The sequence below is a fragment of the Bubalus bubalis genome, chromosome 4 (genome assembly GCF_019923935.1).
Source record: "Bubalus bubalis isolate 160015118507 breed Murrah chromosome 4, NDDB_SH_1, whole genome shotgun sequence".
Classification (NCBI taxonomy): domain Eukaryota; kingdom Metazoa; phylum Chordata; class Mammalia; order Artiodactyla; family Bovidae; genus Bubalus; species Bubalus bubalis.
In genome coordinates this window covers 108062860-108087802 of record NC_059160.1, presented here as the reverse complement: position 1 = coordinate 108087802, position 24943 = coordinate 108062860, and the positions used below count along the sequence as shown (strand labels likewise).

At 39.3% G+C, this 24943-nt stretch overlaps 1 protein-coding gene across 10 annotated transcripts in view; it reads left to right on the top strand.

Annotated features, from left to right (window-relative positions):
• The window catches only part of METTL25 (methyltransferase like 25), a 113778-nt gene that overhangs the window by 22834 nt on the left and 66001 nt on the right, over positions 1–24943 (top strand). For 8 of the 10 annotated variants that reach the window (XM_025284389.3, XM_025284390.3, XM_044941877.2 and 5 more), the window contains 5 exons: positions 2508–2672; positions 3159–3265; positions 11200–11787; positions 15117–15264; positions 20544–20585. In XM_025284389.3, coding sequence (XP_025140174.1) covers positions 2508–2672; positions 3159–3265; positions 11200–11787; positions 15117–15264; positions 20544–20585 — 1050 coding nt within the window. The remainder of the gene's footprint in view (positions 1–2507; positions 2673–3158; positions 3266–11199; positions 11788–15116; positions 15265–20543; positions 20586–24943) is intronic. The other 2 variants (XM_025284391.3, XM_044941881.1) reach the window with 1 other exon arrangement.

Here is a 24943-nt window from a genome sequence, read left to right as displayed (position 1 = left end):
AAGATGGGCTCGATAAAGGACAGAAATGGTATGGACCTACAGAAGCAGAGGGTATTAAGAAGAGATGACAACAATACACAGAAGAGCTATATGAAAAAGATCTTAATACCAGGATAAACATAATGGTGTGATCACTCACCTAGACCCAGACATCCAGGAGTGCAAAGTCAAGTGGGCCTTAGAGAGCATCACTACGAACAAAGCTAGTGGAGGTAATGGAATTGCAGTTGAGCTATTTCAGATCCTAAAAGATGATGCTTTAAAGTGCTGCACTCAATATGCCAGCAAATTTGGAAAACTAAGCAGTGGCCACAGGACTGGAAAAGGTCAATTTTCATTCCAGTCCCAAAAAAGAGCAACACCAAGGAATGTTCATACTACTGCACAATTGCACTCATCTCACACGCTAGCAAAGTAATGCTCAAAATCCTTCAAACTAGGCTTCAAAAGTATGTGAACTGTGAACTTCCAGATGTTCAAGCTGGATTTAGAAAAGGCAGAGGAACCAGAGATTAAATTACCAACATCCATTGGATCAGAGAAAAAGCAAGATAATTCCAGAAAAACATCTACCTCTGCTTCATTGACTATGCTAAAGCCTTTGACTGTGGATCTCAACAAACTGTGGAAAATTCTTAAATAGATGGAAATACCAGACCACCTGCCTCCTAAGAAACCTGTATGCAGGACAAGAAGCGACAGTTAGAACCTGATTTTGAACAACAGACTGATTCAAAACTGGGAAAGGAGTATGTCAAGGCTGCATATTGTCACCCTGCTTATTTAACTTATATGCAGAGTACATCGTGCAAAATGCCAGGCTGGATGAAGCACAAGCTGGGATCAAGATTGGCGGAAGAAATATCAATAACCTCGCATATTTGATGACACCACCTTTATGGCAGAAAGCAAAGAGAAACTAAAGAGCCTCATGATGAAGGTGAAAGAAGAGAGTGAAAAAGCTGGCTTGAAACTCAACATTCAAAAACGAAGATCATGGCATCCAGTCCCATGACTTTATGGCAAATAGATCGGGAAAACAGTGAGAGACTTTTCTAGGCTCCAAAATCACTGTGGACAGGACTACAGTCATGAAATTAAAAGACACTTGCTCCTTGGAAGAAAAGCTGTGCAAACCTAGACAGCATATTAAGGATCAGAGACATTTCTTTGCAGCAAAGGTCCGTCTAGTCAAAGCTATGGTTTTTCCAGTAGTCATGTACAGATGTTAGAGTTGGACCATAAGGAAGGCTGAGCTGAAGAAGTGATGTTTTTGAACTGTGGTGTTGGAGAAGCCTCTTGAGAATCCCTTGGACTGCAAGGAGATCCAACCAGTCCATCCTAAAGGAAATCAACCCTCGATATTCACTGAAAGGACAGATGCTGATACTGAAGCTGAAGTGCCAATACTTTGGCCACCTGGTGTGAAGAACTGACTCATTAGAAAAGACCCTGATGCTGAAGAAGATTGAAGGCAAGAAGAGAAGGAGATGACACAGGACAAGATGTTTGGATGGCATCACCGACTGAATGGACATGAGTTTGAGCAAGCTCCGGAAGATGGTGAAGGACTGGGAAGCCTGGTGTGCTACAGTCCATGGGGTAGCATCAGATCAGATCAGTCGCTCAGTCGTGTCCGACTCTTTGTGACCCCATGAATCGCAGCACGCCAGGCCTCCCTGTCCATCACCAACTCCCGGAGTTCACTCAGACTCACGTCCATCGAGTCAGTGATGCCATCCAGCCATCTCATCCTCTGTCGTCCCCTTCTCCTCCTGCCCCCAATCCCTCCCAGCATCAGAGTCTTTTCCAATGAGTCAACTCTTCACATGAGGTGGCCAAAGTACTGGAGTTTCAGCTTTAGCATCAGTCCTTCCAAAGAAATCCCAGGGCTGATTTCCTTCAGAATGGACTCGTTGGATCTCCCTGCAGTCCAAGGGACTCTCAAGAGTCTTCTCCAACACCACAGTTCAAAAGCATCAATTCTTCGGCACTCAGCCTTCTTCACAGTCCAACTCTCACATTCATACATGACCACAGGAAAAACCATAGCCTTGACTAGACGAACCTTTGTTGGCAAAGTAATGTAGTCGAACACAACTGAGTGACTAAACAACAGCAACATGCATATGTCCCTTCCTCCTGCCTATTACCCCTTCCCAGCCCTCTAGGTTTTTAGAGAGCCCCAGTTTGAGTTTCCTGAGTCATACAGCAGATTCTCACTGGGCATCTGTTTTACATATGGTAAAGTATGTGTTTTCATGCTACTCTTTCCATTTGTCCCACCCTCTCCTTCCCCTGCCCCTGTGTCCCCAAGTCTGTTTTCTGTCTGCATTTCCATTGCTGCCCGGCAAGTAGGTTCATCAGTACCATCTTTCTAGATTCCATATATATGCACTAATATACAATATTCGTTTTTCATTGATTGTTTTTAAAATCTCCAACCAATTAGCTAGTAATTACTTATTTTGTTGCCAACATTTCTCTTTTTATCTTGATTTTTTTAGATGTTACTGATTTTCCAAAAATATTTTGTGAAACTTCCCAGAAACTGGTGAATGTGGAAGCGTTTGCTCTGGCTGCAAAGTATTATTCTGTACAAAACTTGGGGATATGTACTTCTTTTGATCAACTTCTTGTGGCCCTTCATGGAAATCAAAAACAGAAAACTGGTAGGTGTATTTGTGTGTGTGTGTGTCTATGTTTTTTAGGCATTTAGAAGTAATATACTATTCATATATGTCTATATTTCCAACATGTTCTTAATTTGTTAGACCTTGTATCATGAGCCCTGGTAGACTTACCTGTTCTAAATGAATTGATTTTCTTATGCACCATATTAAACAAACAACTTAGTTATAAATCTCCGCATTTTTTTTCCTTCATTGTAGACTAGTTATCAGTCTTTCCCTTTGTAGTTAATTGTTTTCTATTTCAGGGAACATTTTTAATAATGTTATATGAGTCTTTTTCATTTTTTTAATTCAAATTTGATTCCTAATTGCTAAACTAGTAGATATCTATCATATAGAAACCACAATAGGATCTCTGTATTATTTTCATACTTAATTACAGAAAACATGATCATCAACTGATGCTTCTTACCACATTTTATTTCTTTAGTAGCAGTATGTTAATTTTGTTTTATTTTTGTTCAGATGAGAATGTGAAACTTGATGAGTTTATGAATTTGAAAAAATCTCATGAAGTTCAGGCAATGTCAGAACTCATCAGCAGTATTGCTGAATACTGTGGAATAAAGCAGGTAATAAGAGTATTTCCCTATATATTCTTGTGTTAAAATTATTACCATTTTGAGGGGTATCATTCAAATTTCCTTTTCTACTGTCCTCGTCTAGTCTTTAAAATGTCATTAAGTAATAGCTAATGTGAGATACGTCACATCATTTCTGATCCTTTAAATATGCTCTCACTAGACAATACACTGCAATTATAACCAATTTATACTAAAAAGAAGATATGGCTATTAATATTTTACTACAAATTTCACTCTTTTCAGAGTGGATCGAAGCTATGGTAGTTTTCTTATGTTGTAATTCTACCTTGAAGCAGCATTATGAAGAACTTTCTGCAGAATTGTTTACCACTACGTGTTCCCACGGAGAAGGCGATGGCACCCCACTCCAGTCCTCTTGCCTGGAAAATCCCATGGCGGAGGAGTCTGGTGGACTGCAGTCCATGGGGTTGCGAAGAGTCGGACACGACTGAGCGACTTCACTTTCACTTTTCACTTTCATGCATTGGAGGAGGAAATGGCAACCCACTCCAGTGTTCTTGCCTGGAGAATCCCAGGGACGGGGGAGCCTGGTGGGCTGCCGTCTATGGGGTCGCACAGAGTCGGACACGACTGAAGTGACTTAGCAGCAGCAGCAACAGCAGTTGTTCCCAAGGACCTGGGGTACCAAGCTGTGGTCAGGGGGCATCTGCCTCATTATTGTAACACAGAGAAACCTGGATTCTTTCATAGTGTCAGAATCATAATGCATTCCTACTGTCAAAAATAGCCTTTGTGAAAGGTAGTAATGTCTGAAAACAGATGCTAAAATAAAATCAATGATTGCCTATATTGGCCTATAAAAATAGTCATTTTTCTTATCCCTACAAGAACATCTAGGGGGTCATGGAGGACTTTCCCTTCTTCAGTTTTTAAGAGGTGTTAGAATCTTTTCCATATATTCATCCAGACTTCTAGAGAGTGAGGATGGTTAGAAATTAATCACTGCTTGAGCCAGGCTTGCAGAACCACTTATGGCAACATAGATCTTGAGGGTAGGAACTAAGGCAAGAGCTGAGGCAGTAGCTTTAAACCTTATCTCCATGTGTCATGCCCAAGCAGTACCTGTCAGGATCAGTAACAGGCTCACCATGATGGTGATACCCAACCAGAGTAAAGGGGGCAAGTACACAGTAAAACTTAACCAGCTGCTTCTGTGCTAACATATGAAGGAATATTCAGATCAGATCAGTCGCTCAGTCGTGTCTGACTCTTTGCGACCACATGAATCGCAGCACGCCAGGCCTCCCTGTCCATCACCAACTCCCGGAGTTCACTCAGACTCATGTCCATCGAGTTAGTGATGCCATCCAGGCATCTCATCTTCTGTCGTCCCCTTCTCCTCCTGCCCCCAATCCCTCCCAGCATCAGAGTCTTTTCCAATGAGTCAACTCTTTGCATGAGGTGGCCAAAGTACTGGAGTTTCAGCTCTAGCATCATTCCTTCCAAAGAAATCCCAGGGCTGATTTCCTTCAGAATGGACTGGTTGGATCTCCCTGCAGTCCAAGGGACTCTCAAGAGTCTTCTCCAACACCACAGTTCAAAAGCATCAATTCTTCAGCACTCAGCCTTCTTCCCAGTCCAACTCTCACATTCATACATGACCACAGGAAAAACCATAGCCTCGACTAGACGAACCTTTGTTGGCAAAGTAATGTCTCTGCTTTTGAATATGCTATCTATGTTGGTCATAACTTTCCTTCCAAGGAGTAAGCGTCTTTTAATTACATGGCTGCAGTCACCATCTGTAGTGATTTTGGAGCCCAGAAAAATAAAGTCTGACACTGTTTCCACTGTTTCCCCATCCATTTCCAATGAAGTGATGGGACCAGATGCCATGATCTTCGTTTTCTGAATGTTGAGCTTTAAGCCAACTTTTTCACTCTCCACTTTCACTTTCATCAAGAGGCTTTTGAGTTCCTCTTCACGTTCTGCCATAAGGGTGGTGTCATCTGCATATCTGAGGTTATTGATATTTCTCCCGGCAATCTTGATTCCAGCTTGTGCGTCTTCCAGTCCAGTGTTTCTCATGATGTACTCTGCATATAAGTTAAATAAGCAGGGTGACAATATACAACCTTGACGTACTCCTTTTCCTATTTGGAACCAGTCTGTTGTTCCATGTCTAGTTCTAACTGTTCCTTCCTGACCTGCATACACATTTCTCAAGAGGCAGATCAGGTGGTCTGGTATTCCCATCTCTTTCAGAATTTTCCAGTTTTTTGTGATCCACACAGTCAAAGGCTTTGGCATAGTCAATAAAGCAGAAATAGATGTTTTTCTGGAACTCTCTTGCTTTTTCCATGATCCAGCAGATGTTGGCAATTTGATCTCTGGTTCCTCTTCCTTTTCTAAAACCAGCTTGAACATCAGGAAGTTCATGGTTCACATATTGCTGAAGCCTGGCTTGGAGAATTTTGAGCATTACTTTACTAGCGTGTGAGATGAGTGCAATTGTGCGGTAGTTTGAGCATTCTTGGGCATTGCCTTTCTTTGGGATTGGAATGAAAACTGACCTCTTCCAGTCCTGTGGCCACTGCTGAGTTTTCCAAATTTGCTGGCATATTGAGTGCAGCACTTTCACAGCATCATCTTTCAGGATTTGAAATAGCTCAACTGGAATTCCATCACCTCCACTAGCTTTGTTCATAGTGATGCTTTCTAAGGCCCACTTGACTTCACATTCCAGGATGTCTGGCTCTAGGTCAGTGATGACACCATCGTGATTATCTGGGTCATGAAGATCTTTTTTGTACAGTTCTTCTGTGTATTCTTTCCATCTCTTCTTAATATCTTCTGCTTGTGTTAGGTCCATACCATTTCTGTCCTTTATCGAGCCCATCTTTGCATGAAATGTTCCATTGGTATCTCTGATTTTCTTGAAGAGATCTCTAGTCTTTCCCATTCTGTTGTTTTCCTCTATTTCTTTGCATTGATCGCTGAAGAAGGCTTTCTTATCTCTTCTTTCTATTCTTTGGAACTCTGCATTCAGATGCTTATCTCTTTCCTTTTCTCCTTTGCTTTTTGCTTCTCTTCTTTTCACAGCTATTTGTAAGGCCTCCCCAGACAGCCATTTTGCTTTTTTGCATTTCTTTTCCATGGGGATGGTCTTGATCCCTGTCTCCTGTACAGTGTCACGAACCTCATTCCATAGCTCATCAGGCACTCTATCTATCAGATCTAGGCCCTTAAATCTTTTTCTCACTTCCACTGTATAATCATAAGGGATTTGATTTAGGTCATACCTGTATGGTCTAGTGGTTTTCCCTACTTTGTTCAATTTAAGTCTGAATTTGCCAATAAGGAGTTCATGATCTGAGCCATAGTCAGCTCCTGGTCTTGTTTTTGCTGACTGTATAGAGCTTCTCCATCTTTGGCTGCAAAGAATATAATCAATCTGATTTCAGTGTTGACCATCCGGTGATGTCCATGTGTAGAGTCTTCTCTTGTGTTGTTGGAAGAGGGTGTTTGTTATGACCAGTGCCTTTTCTTGGCAAAACTCTATTAGTCTTTGCCCTGCTTCATTTCGTATTCCAGGGCCAAATTTGCCTGTTACTCCAGGTGTTTCTTGACTTCCTACTTTTGCATTCCAGTCCCCTATAATGAAAAGGACATCTTTTTTGGGTGTTAGTTCTAAAGGTCTTGTAGGTCTTCATAGAACCGTTCAACTTCCAGCATTACAGGTTGGGGCATAGACTTGGATTACTGTGATATTGAATGGTTTGCCTTGGACACGAACAGAGATCATTCTGTTGTTTTTGAGATTGCATCCAAGTACTGCATTTCGGACTCTTTTGTTGACCATGATGGCTACTCCATTTCTTCTGAGGGATTCCTGCCCGCAGTAGTAGATATAATGGTCATCTGAGTTAAATTCACCCATTCCAGTCCATTTCAGTTCGCTGATTCCTAGAATGTCGACATTCACTCTTGCCATCTCTTGTTTGACCACTTCCAATTTGCCCTGATTCGTGGACCTGACATTCCAGGTTCCTATGCAATATTGCTCTTTACAGCATTGGACCTTGCTTCTATCACCAGTTACATCCACAGCTGGGTATTCTTTTTGCTTTGGCTCCATCCCTTCATTCTTTCTGGAGTTATTTCTCCACTGATCTCCAGTAGCATATTGGGCACCTACTGACCTGGGGAATTCCTCTTTCCGTATCCTATCATTTTGCCTTTTCATACTGTTCATGGGGTTCTCAAGGCAAGAATACTGAAATGGTTTGCCATTCCCTTCTCCAGTGGACCACATTCTGTCAGATCTCTCCACCATGACCCACCCATCTTGGGTTGCCCCATGAGCATGGCTTAGTTTCATTGAGTTAGACAAGGCTGTGGTCCTAGTGTGATTAGATTGACTAGTTTTCTGTGAGTATGGTTTCAGTGTGTCTGCCCTCTGATGCCCTCTTGCAACACCTACCATCTTACTTGGGTTTCTCTTACCTTGGGCGTGGGGTATCTCTTCACGGCTGCTCCAGCAAAGCGCAGCCATTGCTCCTTACCTTGGATGAGGGGTATCTCCTCACCGCCACCCTTCCTGACCTTCAACGTGGGATAGCTTCTCTAGGCCCTCCTGCACCCGTGCAGCCGAAGCATAGAAATGAATGGGAAAAATAAGCAATTTACTGATGACTACATATTTTATGGTACCATTTTTAAAAAGCTCTTAAAGAAAATAATGGTATGTTCTTAATGCAAAAAAAGTATATGCAAAAAAAAAAAAACATTAACGAAGCAAGGGAATTATACACAATAATCTGATAATAGTTGTTTCCTCTGGTAGGGGATGGAGAAGCAAATGGCAAGCCACTCCAGTGTTCTTGCCTGGAGAATTCCAGGGACAGGGGAGCCAGGTGGGCTGCCGTCTGTAGGATCGCATAGAGTCGGACACGACTGAAGTGAGTTAGCAGCTGGTAGGGGAAACAGAGAGATAAGATATGGAAAGGGACACGGTTATATGGAATGTAATTACTAACATACCCATCCCTAGGTTGGCTGGTGGCTTCATGGGTATAGCAGATGCTCCTGGATGCCTTATTCAAATACTATTGGGCCTTACCACATCATGGTGGCCCGGCTACTTTCTACCTGGCAATTGCTGTATTTCTTTCCCTGTGGATTTTTCTCTGTGTGCTGAAGTATGGCACTGCCTGCATACATTCTGGGGATTAATTCCTCCCTGTGTGCATCCTTGAATTAATGACTAATACAAGTTAATTAAAAAATACATCAACTCCCGGACTTTCCAGGTGGCTGACTCTGAGGTATGTGTTCTATACTGGCTGTCTGAGTTTTCCAGTGGGATTAAACCCAGGTTATTCTAAAGTCTTTTTTTGCCCACAAAAACACCTTTTTTTGGGCTGCCTTCCTTTCTCTTTTTTTCTTCTCTATTTCCCTAGCAGTGTTTTCTTCACCTCCCAAATAAATCACTTATACTTAAATCTTTGATGGGTATTTGTTGTTGCCCTTTATAGCTTTTAATTTTGACTATACTTAATATGAAATATTATATAATAAATAATTTTAAATTGATAAAACAGATTAATTTCTAAAGTGCAGAGAAAAAATTTGAAATAGCGTGTTTCACGTTGTTCTTCAGTCGCCCAGTTGTGTCTCATTGTGACCCCATGGGCTGCAGCACGCCAGGCCTCCTTGTCCTTCACCATCTCCCAGAGTTTGCTGAAACTCATTCATTGAGTCAGTGATGCCATCCAACCATCTCATCCTCTGTTGCTCCCTTCTCCTCCTGCCTTCAGTCTTCCCCAGCATCAGGGTCTTTTCCAGTGAGTCGGCTCTTTGCATCAGGTGGTCAGAGTACTGGATCTTCAGCTTCAGCATCAGTCCTTCCAGTGAATATTCAGGATTGATTTCCTCTAGGATTGACTGGTTTGATCTTCTTGCTGTCCAAGGGACTCTCAAGAGCCTTCTCTAGCACCACAGTTCAAAAGCATTAATTCTTCAGCTCTCAGCCTTCTTTACTGTCCATCTCTCACATCCATACATGACTACTGGAAAAACCATAGCCTTGACTAGATGGACCTTTGTGGGCAAAGTGATGTCTCTGCTTTTTAATACACTCTCTAGGTTTGTCATAACTTTTCTTCCAAGGAGCAAGCATTTTTTATTTCATGGCTGCAGTCACTGACACAGTGATTTTGGAGCCCAAGAAAATAAAGTCTGTCACTTTTCCATTGTTCCCCCTCTACTTGCCATGAAGTGATGGGACCAGCTGCCATGATCTTAGTTTTTTGAATGTTGAGTTTTAAGCCAGCTTTTTCATTCTCCTCCTTCACCCTCATCAAGAGGCTCTAATTTAGTTATTCTTTGCTATCTGCCATTAGAGTGGTATCATTGGCATATCTGAGATTGTTGATATTTCTCCTGGCAATCTTGATTCCAGCTTGTTAGTCATCCCCCGCCCTGGCATTTTGCATGATTTACTCTGCATAATAAGTTAAATGCAGGGTGAAAATATACAGTCATGATCTATTCCTTTCCCAATTTTGAACCAGTCCGTTGTTTGATGTATGCTTCTTGTCCTGCATACAGGTTTCTCAGGATCCTGGTAAGGTGGTCTGGTATTCCTGTCTCTTTGAAAATTTTCCACAGTTTGTTGTGATCCACACAGTCAAAGGCTTTAGTGTACTCAATGAAGCAGAAGTAGTCGTTTTCTGGAGCTCCCTTGCTTTTCCTCTGATCTGATGAATGTTGGCTATTTGGTCTCTGGTTCCTCTGCCTTTTCTAAATCCAGCTTATACATCTGAAAGTTCTCAGTTCACTTACTATTGAAGCCTAGCTTGAAGGATTTTGATCATTACCTTGCTAGCATGTGAAATGAGTGCAGTTGTATGGTAGTTTGAACATTCTTTGACATTGCCCTTCTTTAAGATTGGAATGAAAACAAACTCCAGTCCTATGGCCACTGCTGAGTTTTCGAAATTTGCTGACATATTGAGTGCAGCACTTTAACAGCATCATCTTTTCAGATTTGAAATAGCTCAACTGGAATTCCATCATCTCCATTAGTTTTGTTCATAATAATGCTTCCTAAGGCCCACTTGAATTCACACTCAAGGATGTCTGGCTCTAGGTGAGTGACCACACCATCATGGTTATCTGGGTATTTAGACCTTTTTTTTGTATAGTTTCTGTTGTGTTCTCGCCACATCTACTTAATCTCTTCTGTTTCTGTTGAGTCTTTGTCATTTCTGTCCTTTATTGTGCCCATCTTTGCTTGAAATGTTGCCTTGTATCTCCAGTTTTCTTGAAGAGATCTCTGGTCTTTCCCGTTCTGTTGTTTTCCTCTAATTCTTTGCATTTTTCATTTAAGAAGGCTTTCTTTCTTTGCTATTCTCTGGAACTGTACATTCAGTTGGGTATATCTTTCCTTTTCTCCTTTGCCTTTCACTTCTCGTCTCTTCTCAGCTATTTGTAAGGCCTCCCCAGACAACCACTTTGCCTTCTTGCATTTCTTTTTCTTGAGGATGGTTTTGGTCACCACCTCCTGTACAATGTTAGGAATATCTGTCCATAGTTATTCAGACATTCTGTCTACCAGATCTAATGCCTTGAATCTATTTGTCACTTCCACTGAATAATCATAAGGGATTTGATTTAGGTCACACCTAAATGTTCTAGTGAAGAAAGACAATTTTATTTTCAATATTCATCTTTTACATCTTTTTCTTGACTTATTATTACACTGCTTAGAACTTCTCTTAAAATATTGAATAAAAATGATGAGTTATTTGTTTTTAATGGGATCAAAAATTAAAATAGAGTGAAGCATAACAGGTTGTATAAATTTTACAACCATCCTTTTACTTGCTTTTTAAAAAAATTGAGATTGCTATTATCATCTAATTGAAATCCCTTTAATTCATTCTGATTTTCTTTAGATAATTGACCTGGGTTCTGGAAAAGGCTACCTAAGCTCCTTTTTGTCCTTAAAGTATGGCTTAAAAGTTTATGGAATCGATTCCTCAAATACTCGTGGAGCTGAGGAGAGAAACAGGAAACTGAAGAAACATTGGAAAGTCTATGGTAGGCGGTCAAAACCAGATGTCAGTGGACTGGCGTTACAGACAACGAAAGAAAGGAAAGTGCAAGATGAAACTAAAGCAGACATTGAGGGAATATGTAACAGCAGTACTGCAAGTCAAGAGAAGCCACCAGCCTCAGACTTTTTATCAGAGTTTTCAGGTTCTGTGATTTCTGACATCAGAAGACAAATGGAAAACCTAAAGATTTATTCACACCGAGAGGAAAATTTGTGTTTTGAAAATGCCTTTTCTCTTAGAGACCTTTTGCCTGTTAATGCCATAGAACCTAATTCCTCATCCCAAATACCTAAGAGAAAAATGTCTGAAGCAAGTAAAGAGAGAAGAAAAATTACTTCGAAGTCAAATGAATCAAATATATATTCACCTTTAACATCTATTATCACTGCTGATTCGGAACTACACGATATTATTAAAGATCTGGAGGTGATTTCAGTTTTGAATTCTGTAATTTGACTTATGTAAAGGCCCTAAAACATAGAATTAAATTTTAATATTAGCTGCATATCTTATTTGATTACATTAATTGAAAGAACCAAGAAAATAAAAATTCAGGCTTTCATGATATCCATAGATACCAAAATCTGATAAGAGTACAAGTCTGACAATCGGACAATTATAGTTTTCCAGAATGGGGTGCCCTTGCCCTCCCTTCATTTTTAATACTGAATTAAACATAAGTACAAATACAGAAGCTAGTTAGATAAGTTCTCATTATGCAATTGATGGATTTTTCAAATTCCACTCCAAGAAAATTCTTATATTTCATTTACATTTGGAGTAAAGATGTATCTAGGGCAATATTGGGCTTCCCTGGTAGCTCAGCTGGTAAAGAATCTGGGTTAGGAAGTTCCTGGGTTAGGAAGTTCTCTGGAGAAGGGATAGGTTACCCACTCTAGTATTCTTGGGCTTCTTTGGTGGCTCAGATGGTAAAGCATCCACCTGCAATGCGGGAGACCTGGGTTTGATCCCTGGGTCGGGAAGAACCCTGGAGGAGGGCATGGCAACCCACTCCAGTATTCTTGCCTGGAGAATCCCCATGAACAGGGGAGCCTGAAGGGCTAAGGTCCATGGGGTCACAAATAGTCGGACATGACTAAGCATGAGCACAAGGGCAACATTATGTTTAATGTTAGAGTTGGTAACCAAAATTTCAATTTTATTGAGCAAGAGTAGCTTCTGAATTCTTAAAAAATTTTGAGCTTTTTCTAAACTACGAGTATGTTGAGGTATATCTTAAAGGCAGCATTGTATGTTACACAATATTAGAGGAGTTTCTAGAAATCATTTGGCCTAACTCATTGTTTAGAAATTAAGGTAGCCTTTGAAGTTATGATATTCTGCTACTGCTACTGCTAAGTCACCTCAGTCGTGTCCGACTCTGTGCGACCCCATAGACGGCAGCCCACCAGGCTCCCCCATCCCTGGGATTCTCCAGGCAAGAACACTGGAGTGGGTTGCCATTTCCTTCTCCAATGCATGAAAGTGAAAAGTGAAAGTGAAGTCGCTCAGTCATGTCTGACTCTTCGCCACCCCATGGACTGCAGCCTACCAGGCTCCTCCGTCCATGGGATTTTCCAGGCAAGAGTACTGGAGTGGGGTGCCATTGCCTTCTCCGTATGATATTCTACTCTTGTTAAATTTTTGAAAAGTCTTCCCTAAAGAATGAATAAACAAAAGACCCTAGAATTCTTTATAAATTTAAATCCTTGTTTGGTTGCTGACCAGTGTTTTAGTACTTTGTCATTTTAGAGTGGGAAATTTTTCTTTTTCCCAGGTATTTTTGTATTTCACTAATTGTAGAAAACTGGTTAATCCTCATTAATTGTTTTTCCTATATATGAAATCAGTAATTAAGGTACAGCTTAACCTTCTGTTGGGGTTAAACAACCCCAGTTACTTTAATTTGACTTCAAAATATATACACTTTTAGTGTTTATTACCATTTATTTTTGCTTTTAAGAGTCATCTGAACAAAAAAAAAAAAAAGAGTCATCTGAAAAGTATACAATCTAAACTGTATGCAAGCTTTTATAATAATTTGCTGATAAAATATATGGTGGAAAATTGTTTCTTGGGTCCTTAGTGAAGCAGTAATTTAATAACCAAAACTGACCAATACCTCTTATCCTTTCCATTCCCCATCACACAACACACATGCAGTTCTTAAATATTTTGCTATTAGGATACTATGCTAATTGCAGATTTTTGTTTGCCACCTGCTGATATTATTAACCAATCCTGTATAATGAATACAGTAAAGAATGAGGTTAAATGTTTTTGTGTTGTCTTTAGGGAGAGCTAAGCTTAAAAAGAGAGATTTGTACCTCTATGATCTACCCTTAATTAGCAATAAACCCTCTCTCTCTGAACTCCTTATTATTTATAACATAACATCTAAGTAAAACCTACCCAAGCTGTCTAATCACTGAGAAAAGCAAAATAATTGCACAACATTCCATAACATGTGCTTTGAAGAGAATAATGATTGAAGCAACTGAATATTTTATCAGGCCAAAGCAGTGTACAGGTATAATTCTTTTCTTTTGAAAGGTTAGACTTCAGCCCTGCCTGCAATGCAAAAAACCCGGGTTCGATCCCTGGGTCAGGAAGATCTCCTGGAGAAGGGAATGGCTACCCACTTCAGTGTTCTTGCCTGGAGAATCTCTTGGACAGAGGAGCCTGGAGGGCTATGGTCCATGAGTCCCAATGAGTCGGACATGATTGCAGCAACTAGGCACACACATACCTAGATTATATGAACTAAAGTATTATTTTTTGTAAAATAACTCAACTGAAGTAGTTGTATTTGTCCTTAAAATAGTTATATATTTGATTCACAACTTAATGTCTGTTATTTTAAATATTTATAATATCCATTATATTTATAATAACCTGATATTGATGATAAGAATATAAAACATTTACTGAATTTTATTATGTGCCAGAGGTTATACTAAGTCATGTACAAGTATTAACTTATTAAAGTCTTGCAACAACCCATTGAGATGAGATACTATTATTGGCCTCATTTTACAGATGAGGAAATTATGCAACTGAAGAGTTAAATAGCAAACTGATCGAAATTCTTTTGAGTGCATGCCAGTGTAACCACTCTGTGTATGCATTTAAATTAGGCTTTAAGTAATTAGGAGAAACATTCCAAAGGAATTTTACATAATTCATGTTATAAAATTAAGAGCAACATTTTTTATTTGGAATTAATATTGTCATATTTGGTATAATGAGTTAACTAAACTTTTTTGATGTTGGAGTAGAAATGCCAAATTAGCAAGGCTTAATTTCTTTTGAATTTCTTTTGTATGGCGGGTTTTATAAGTTTTGAATGGTGAAGTGCAATTTAAAAATTGACTATTAAGATATTAATGTATCTCAAATCACAAGTTTGTCCTAGTAACACCGCCTACATTTGATTGGTCAAATCAACCTTTATTTTGACTAGTTTTTAAGCAAATATTAATTGTAAAAGAGATCAGAGAAAAGTAAAATGGATATGTAACCAAAAGCATTAGAAAATCAATTCAGAAGTATGTCAGTTTTGATAAAAGATCACAATCATTTTATCTATAAAGGAAATAATTATGTTATGAAAATGGGACATACGATACTTTCTAGTTAGAACTTTATCATTTTTTTAAAGCTCTGCATTCTGATAAACATATACAGTCTTCACCTGAAATGTGTTTTACCCTTCCTTTTAATTTCCAGCATTTCTTTTCTTCTTATCTTTTAAGGATTGTTTGATGGTAGGTCTACATACTTGTGGTGATCTTGCTCCAAATACTCTGCGAATATTCACTTCCAAGTCTGAAGTCAAAGGAGTTTGCAGTGTGGGTTGCTGCTATCACCTCTTATCTGAAGAGTTTGAAAACCCACATAAAGGTACAAAGTTCTTCATGTCTCATGATTTTATTTATTCGAGAAAAATGACTGCTTTATCTCTCTCCCTCTTTTTTGTTGTTGACAGTATTGTCATTTTGAATTAGCATTTGAAATAAGATCTGATATTCTTACAATTTTAGAAATGTTACATCAAATGAAATTTGATGCATTGTCACGTATGGTGTATTTTGTGATAGTTTCTTTTTTTACCACAGTATGATCTTCAGTTCAGTCACTCAGTTGTGTCCAACTCTTTGCGACCCCATGAACCGCAGCATGCCAGGCCTCCCTGACCATCACCAACTCCCGGAATTTACCTAAACTCATGTCCATTGAGTTGGTGATGCCATCCAACCATCTCATCCTTTGTTGTCCCCTTCTCCTCCTGCCTTCAATCTTTCCTAACATCAGGGTCTTTTCAAATGAGTCAGCTCTTCCCATCAGGTGGCCAAAATATTGGAGTTTCAGCTTCAACATCAGTCCTTCCAATGAACACCCAGGACTGATCTCCTTTAGGATGGACTGGTTGGATCTCCTTGCTGTCCAAGGGACTTTCAAGAGTCTTCTCCAACACCACAGTTCAAAAGCATCAATTCTTAAGCTCCGTATGGTCTTAAAGAGTGCCCCAATCTGCAAATATATGAAAATTTTGTGTGATACATGTTTTAGAGAACTTCTATTTAAAAATATTTGTCAGATACACCTTGACTAATGTAGTGAAGCTAAGTTATTTTGTCATAAATATAGAGTTGACAAGATTTGCTTTCATTTCCAAACCCTTCTCCATCTTATAAGGCATACTGATATTTCTCCCTCACGAAAAGTTTCTTACTCTATTTTGAAGTGTTAGAACACCATGCTTTCAAAAAGGTGGAGAACTGCAGTTGTTTTAAAATAATAGTATTCAAACTGTTTGCTCCTTGGGCTGAAAAGGTGCCTGAGGAGTGAAGGACAGAGTGTGTTGACAAGACTGAAAGCACCTACAGTCTTTCATCTACAGCAGCTCCAGAAATTCCTCCTTTTGACCCATTTTATATATTACATCTCTGTATTAGACATGGTATCACATTAGGTGGTTATTTAGTTTATTAATATTAGCAGTTCTCTTTTCTATTAGTTTAATGAGTTATTTATCAATATCCAGTGTCCCTTGCCAAGAATTTTTAGGTCAGGAAGTTGTATCAATGTGGATGGCATTGTTTGCTCTTTTTTTCAGTTATAAAGCCCAGATGAGTATGAAATTTTGATTATTTTTTATTTAGTCATGTCCAAGAGGTAAAAATTGGTATTGTATACTGAAATTTGGCTGGGTGAAACAGAGGTCTTCCTTAAAACTGACAAAAGTTTTTGTGGAGAAGAGGGGAGTTTGAATTTTTTTATGTCAGTGTTTTAAAAACTATCTTTTGAAAAAATATGCAGATATAAATTTGTGAATAGAGATACACAGAGTGAGAGAAAGAAAGCAAATTGGCAAAAAGTTAACAATAGTTTAATTTAAATGGAAAATACGCTTGTCATATTATTTCCAACTTTGCTCTGAGTACACAAATTTTCAAGATAAAACTTGGGGGGAAACGTGAACCTAATTTTTTTTTTTTACTCTATAGTATATAACCAAATATTTACATTAGTGTATAACCCTTTCTGTCCCTCTTTCCTAAAAGAAATGGGGAAGAAAACAAAACAAAACACTTAATGCAATCACAGTGTTTACAGTTTTTAAAATATTAAATGGGAAGCGTTCTCCTGGCTCAGCAAGCATAAAATTCTATGTAGGGAAGTTCTTGTTCTTAGTTCAAGTGCTTCCTGTTCTACAGGTACGGTGAAATAGGGCCTTTTTTTTTTAACAATTGGCCCAATTGGGAGTAGATGGAGCCACTTGGTGTGTTTTTCAGTTCAGAAATACTGTCTTATAGTGTAAGATCTTTAATTTCAGCTTCCTGCTTCCTTCTTTCGCTTTAACATCATCCTCCTCCACCTCACCACCCCCCCCACCACCAAAATCCTTCCCCTTCCAAAGGGTTTCCCTCTCTGTAGGTGGTCCATCCGAAGACTGCCATCCTGGGCCTGCAGGACCCTTGCAGCCCTTGCTGTGTATCGTCAGGTCTCAGCCTTTATCTCTGTTCTTCACACAGTGGGGTCCTGTGTCTTGGCAGGTGTACTCTGTTCCCTGTCACACACAGATGTTTCCACATCTGACTCTCCCTCTGGAATGATCCCCAGAGCTGGTTCTGTTGATTTGAGATGTTTATTTCTTAATGTACATTTAAATCTACATATCTAGTATAAGTGGTTTATGAGTAATTTTATTTATTCTCTGACTTTTGTTGAATATGTAAAGAAATTCAGATTTAAGTGACTATCATTATTTCATGACAGCCAGGAAATGTTATTGGTACAGTTTACATCCAGTGTCTGGTTCTTCCATTTTATTCTTAAAGGGGTTGGCAGAAACTACTTGCCAGGGTAGGAAGCAGTTTAAGAGATGGACTAGTTGCTCACTAGTCGCTCCTTTGTCAGTCCATTTTGTGTCAGTCTTCTCTAGGCAAATAGTAATTTAATATTCTTAGTTACATTTATTTATAATGTGTTTCAATAAAGTATAAACAAACATAAGGGAAGATAAATATTTTTAGAGCTAAATGAAATGATTGAGGAAAGTCCTTTGTGTTATGAGTCCACTTAGGTACCTTTTCTGACACACTGTTATAAATTGTTTAGAAGTATTTATTGACCATGTATTCAAATTAAGATGAAAAATATCTTTGAATAAGGCATGTTCACTAGAGAGGTTTTCACAGAATCTGAAGGAAGAACGGTGCACCACATCTTCAGCTTTGCCGCTTCATTTCTGCCATGGAAAGATTTGATAGATTGAGTATTCAGAATGTAGACACTAGTTTTTGTTTACTTTTTTATCTTCAGAACTCAGCACCTTTCCTCAGACATGGTTCATGTTGATCAGTGTTTGTACAATGTGTGCTGAATAGATTCTTGAGTGGCAGTTGCCCTTCTTCACCGCATTGATAGGATGAGTTTGGCCCCAGAACTCAGACAAGAAAAAGTGTTGGAAAGGTTTGCTAATGACTGTGACTGGCAGCTACAAACTCTCATTTTCCTTCTTGTAGGCAGAGTTAATTCATGCAAAGGCCTTCCTACCAAAAATGTCTTAACCATTGGAAATCATTGAGATTATGATCTCAGTGGCTTAAGATCTATGAACTAGACTTAAGTTGCAAAAGCTGATAGTATTTCTTGATGTTATTTGATTTCCTCATAAATACCTGAGAAGCACGGAGGCTTGGGAGTCTTGCTTGTTGGGAAAGCAAAGAACAAGCAGGAGGGAACAGGACTGAGTGATATGATGAAGCTGGTGGAGATGTATGCAAGGTGATTACCTTCAAATACTACGAAAGCAGAGAGTTTGAAAGCCAAAAGGTAGGAAGAAAATGTAGGAAAATAAGTGATAAGGAAAACAAAAGCAACCTAGGTTTATGTTGAGCTTTGCCTAGCTTTGGACTGTTATTATACTTTCTCTTCTCAAAAACCAGATGGCAAAAAGTCACTCCTTTCTTTCTCACACCCCGTCTTCATTTTTCTTGCCATTGCCTATAATGAAAGGAGAGAAGATATGAACCATCTCCTGTGATTTTTATAACAATATTTCTCAACTCTGGCTGTCCAGATGGATCATATATGACAGTTGCAGTTTCTAGATGCTTGGGACCTGCTTCTGACCTTCTGAAGTATCTCTAAGAATGGGATTTTAATATAAGCATTTTTAAGAAGCACTGTAGGAATTCTAATGAACAGCATCACTGAACACAAATATTTATTATGGTTCCTAAGAAGACATACAGAATTTCAGAAGATGTCCTGTAGGAATATATGCAAGGGTGTTTGTAGTTGTTTTAACCTCTCCCATGCAGGCACTTAGGTGGACTCTACTCATGTGCTAGTTTGCAGGTCCAAACAAACGACTGAATCCAAGAAGATCTAAGAAGGGTATATCAGAGTCTAGACTACAGAGAATTAACCCCCAAAAGTCCTTGAAGCATAGAGCTCAGAGGGAAAACCCAGGGAAATCAAACATACAGGCAAAAATGCACAATAAAGGGTTAGAAACTAGACAAAATCAAGGAAGACAATCTGGAACAAGAAAAAAATGTCCAAGGTAATTATATGAGCACCACTAGAATTTTGCTAGCTTAACTTTACTGATGAGCATGTGTGTGTGTGTGTGTATGAAAGCAGACAACAGCAGACTTTTTGTTCTTGACAATTTAGCAGTGACTGTTTGGAAAGATGGAATACGGATGTGGTCTTATTTTGTATGTATAGCATTCATAGTATTCCTAAAATAGAAATCCACCACTGTACAGTTTGATCATAATATTAAGGTAAACTAACTTATAGGGCAAGATGTTTGCGTGGACAAGGTTGGTGTATTTCCTGTCATATACTTAGAACTAGGTTCCATGGAGTGATGGGCTTCCCTGGTGGCTCAGATGGTAAAGCGTCTGCCTACAATGCGGGAGACCGGGGTTCGATCCCTGGGTCGGGAAGATCCCCTGGAGAAGGCGATGGCAACCCACTCCAGTACTCTTGCCTGGAGAATCCCATGGACAGAGGAGCCTAGCAGGCAGGCTACAGTCCATGGGGTCACAAAGAGTCGGACATGACTGAGCGACTTCACTCCCTTTTCCATGGAGTGATGTCTTCGAATCACCAAGTGTGTCATGTGTTGCTCCCCTGATATCTTACACACCTGCCCCTAACCCTCAGTTTGTTTGCACAGCTGTTTTCAAGTTTGAATTGAGGCAGTATTGCCCTTTGGGATGTAAATCTGAGTTATTAATAGTCCAACATAGTATAGTAGAAAAGTCTGCTAAGTACACTGCAACTTTTTATGACGATATTGTACTATGTAAACAATATGTGTTTTGCATGAATATGTTTAGCCAGTACGCTGTGGTAGACCATAGAGGTGGTTTGTCATGAATGTTAATTTTCAAAAATACCTCAAAACTCTCTGAGCAATTATGAATACCAAAGTTCTACCATATGCTTTAAAAACTGCTTTTAAATATTTATACATTATGAGCCAGTAGTTCCTAGGAGAGTATGAAATAACAGAAACACTTTTATTGCAGTGCTTTATAGAATATATATATATAGGTATATGTTTTAGCAAGTTTGACTTGTTTCAGTATTTTGTCTTAATATTGATTATCATTATCATAATTAATTTGAAATACTGATACTATTTCTTTCTGTAGGAGCTGGAGAGAGAGCTTCTTTTGGTTGTTTTTCCTGTCAAGGTAGAGATATGCTGAAGAAACACTACTGGTTACCTCTCCAGATCCACATCTCTCTTCTTCCGTGTTAACTGAACTATGACTTTGTTCAAGCGTGTTATTAGGAAGACTGAGTGCTGCTATCACCTCAGAAATATGTGACTCTCAATCTAAATTAGCTACGATGATTCCATTTATTTAAGAATGGATATGAGACAGTTGTTCCCAATGAAGCATGAGGAGCGTATCTCCAAAGGGGTTTCCTGGGAAATATTTTTTTCTCTTAAAATTGAATACAAGACAGAAACATTGCTTTTCTTTTTCTTTTTTGCCTCTGGTCTTGGTCATCTGTATCTGTTTGTTCAGTCGAGTAATTCTGCCTGCTAAGCGTTCTGTCAGAATTTGATCTCAGTTCTGTAACTGAGTCTTTCAGGCCTGGTCTGAGGAATGAAAGGTAATTTACTTTTCCTGTAAGTTAATATGATCATATCAGAGACTTCAGAGTGCAGGATGAGTAGAGAAAGAGCTGGGACCCCAGAGAGTCACATCAGCTGGTTTCATAGAGCTTCTTCAGGGGCCTTGATAGGCTTTGTCAGGGAACAGATTTTTGCTTGGTCTATCCTCATCTTCTTAACCCAATACCCGGAAGTCTGCTCATATCTTCAGTGCGCTTATAATACTACAGATCTGCAGGGTTAAATACAAATGGTGTAACCCTTGACAGCCTATGGCTCACTTTTGCGTTTACCCTTGGTCTGAATGTGTTTCAGGGCATTAAGGCGATCCTCCCTAGAGCCCTCCATTTCCTTTTTTTTTTTTAAACAAAGGAGGGCTACAGGTCATCTTTTAACGTCATGTTTCAACCTGGTCCTGCCATTTCTGTATCAAATAGAAATTTGTCAAGGGCATATGATACCCATCCTGCTATAAAACTTTCTCAATTTAGGACACCAGTAGGAATTTTCAGGGAGGAGACTAGATTCTTATATAGTCAGCTTCAGTGTCTTTTACAATTAACAACTGGTTTTCATTGTTTTATTTTTTTTTTATTTTATTTTTAAACTTTACAATATTGTATTAGTTTTGCCAAATATTGAAATGAACCTGCCACAGGTATACATGTGTTCCCCATCCTGAACCCTCCACCCTCCTCCCTCCCCACACCATCCCTCTGGGTCGTTCCAGTGCACTAGCCCCAAGCATCCAGTATCATGCATTGAACCTGGACTGGCAACTCGTTTCATACATGATATTATACATGTTTCAATGCCATTCTCCCAAATCTTCCCTCCCTCTCCCTCTCCCACAGAGTCCATAAGACTGTTCTATACACCAGTGTCTCTTTTGCTGTCTTGTACACAGGGTCATTGTTACCATCTTTCTAAATTCCATATATATGCATTAGTATACTGTATTGGTGTTTTTCTTTCTGGCTTACTTCACTCTGTATAATAGGCTCCAGTTTCATCCATCTCATTAGAACTGATTCAAATGTATTCTTTTTAATGGCTGAGTAATACTCCATTGTGTATATGTACCACCGCTTTCTTATCCATTCATCTGCTGATGGACATCTAGGTTGCTTCCATGTCCTGGCTATTATAAACAGTGCTGCGATGAACATTGGGGTACACGTGTCTCTTTCCCTTCTGGTTTCCTCAGTGTGTATGCCCAGCAGTGGGATTGCTGGATCATAAGGCAGTTCTATTTCCAGTTTTTTAAGGAATCTCCACACTGTTCTCCATAGTGGCTGTACTAGTTTGCATTCCCACCAACAGTGTAAGAGGGTTCCCTTTTCTCCACACCCTCTCCAGCATTTATTGCTTGTAGTCATTGTTTTAAATTTAGAAGTACTTCACCTGGAAATGTATCTGGAGGATGAAGTAAAAGTGTTGAGTGTATTATTTGAAAATGTAACACACATTTTAAAAATAAGTGTATCTTGTATTTTGAGACCTTTTGGATAGTCAATATATGGTATTAATATTAAAAACTTCTAAGGCAATATTAGCTAGTTAAGATTAGCTTTACACCATGTTCTGTGTCTACAGAAAGGTATGACTAATTTTAGTCAAGCAAGTAACAGTGAATTAATCTCATCATTCCAGCAATGCATAAAATTGCTGTCTTTTTAGTAAAGATTTAACAGTATTTTCTGTTTCATAAATTGTACATTTTATTAAATCTGTTTATTTGCTTTGAGCATTTAATGCTAGAATTTTGGAGGACATAAAGAAATAGAGTTTGGTTTCTTTTATCAAAAGAGCATTTGTTTGACTTCCATGTCCAGCCACGTGTGATTTTTCTGAGGAACTTTCCTGCTGTAGTTCAGCCAGGTCCTGCCTAAATTAAAACATGTATTCCTTTAAGCATTGCTGAGTCTACAAAAATAAGGGAGATCTCCATGGATGGAGAAAAATCAAAACCAAAGGATTAACTAGAGAGAAGGGGAAGAGAGAGGAAGAGCAGTTGAAACTGGAGCAGGGAACTGTGGATTGTAAGATAGCAGACGCTGTCCTGAGGCAAGCGCTGGCCACAGTGGGATATGGAGACTAGCATGGGCCCGCCTCCTTGGTGGAGGAGCCGACCTGAAGAGCTCTTACTGAGCCATGGCTTTGAATGAGGCAAAGCAGTCTTCAGTCGGTCCCATGCAGAGGTAAATTCAAATCTTTGTCGGGGAGTACATCCCAAAATCTGGCCCCTGGAATTTCTACTGATTAAAATCTACCAAATGTAAGCTCAGAACTTTAACAAACAAACAAAAAAACTATTACAAAATCTGTCTGGCTAGGTATCCTGCCTGCCCTCCGCCTCCCCCGCACCGCCCCCATTCAACTAAAAATACTGAATATAGTTAAAATTTGTTCCTTAAAACATTGAAATACTGGAAAGATGCATAGTATTTATACAGGAGAAGGTAGGAGTCCACAAAGATAACAGAAATGCTGAAGCTACTACGGGTATTTGTGTACTGTGGCAAAGTTGAGCTTTGGTTTCAAAGCTCTACAAGGAGTGGGTTACAAATGATAAAACTTGTGCTTAGGCACACACAGAGGCATGCACATAGGAGGTACTCTCAGAAGCTGAGACCGTAGGATAAGTACTAAATTTAGAGCGGCTGTAGCAGAAATACAGTAGATTTAAACATTTAAGAGAAGGAAATGGCAACCCACTCCAGTGTTCTTGCCTGGAGAATCCCAGGGACGGGGGAACCTGGTGGGCTGCCGTCTTTGGGGTCGCACAGAGTCGGACACGACTGAGGTGACTTAGCAGCAGCCGCAGAGGGGTGGCAATAATGGAGAAGGGATTTTCAAGGACTATTATCAGGTTTCTGTTCAGAGCCACTGGGTAGGTGATGGTACAGTTTATGTTATGGAAAAAATTAAGGAAGGCCGTTTCTGGACAAAGTTCTGCACATGTTTAATAACTTAAGATTGCTTTATATATGAGTGATCATATTTGGACAAGTTTTATAAATACATGGAAATGGAACTATTGTAGTATAATCATATAGGATTTATTTTTGTCTTACTTTCCAGAAAATCTGTAAGGCAGTCGCTGACATTGGGTCACATGGTTCAAGAGTGTGAGTTGTAGTTTTGTTGGCCTTTCACTGTGGCCACACATGGTTGCTGCTACTCCAGCCATTATAGTTCAAGTGGAAAGAAATATGAAGATGGAAGAACTTTTCCCATCTGAGATAGCATTCTTTAAAGAAATTCCTTGGTAATTCTATCCAACAAGTTCCACTCCTCCCTTGGTCATCTCTAGAAGTCTAGGTAGTCTGGGAAATGTAACCTTCTAGATGGGCATCTTACAGCTCCAAATGAAATCAAGATTCTCTGAGTAACAAAGAAGGAGAAACTAGATATTTGTAGGAATTTAGCATTCTCTGCCACTGTGTGTGAGTGTGTGTGTGTGTGTGTGTGTGTGTGTGTACAGTCATGTGTGAATATTACTGCATGAATAAGGATGAATAAGGGCACAGAGGGTGAAAATGATGAGTGTGGATAAAGTAACAGTATGTGCACGTGCCAGAGTGTAACCATATCCATTGTCCTCCTCTTTCTTTTAATAATAGAACTTCTCTTAGTTTTAGTAGAGCAGACGTCAACCCAGCTAGAGTCCCTGACTCCCATGTGACAAATTCAAGCCAGTATAATGTAGTCAGATAATGTGTGCAGTTTATTTAAAAGGAAGCTGTTTGCTCCTCTATTTTTTTTTTTCACTCTTCTTACTGGCTAAGGAATAACAGTGACCTTGATATTAAAGTTTGTAGCTAACTCTTTAAGCAGAGCAGAGCAGCCTGACCTCTGGGCTCTGGATAACACACTATATACCTACTACCTTTTTCTGTCTTATGACAGGAGAGAAAGATTTCT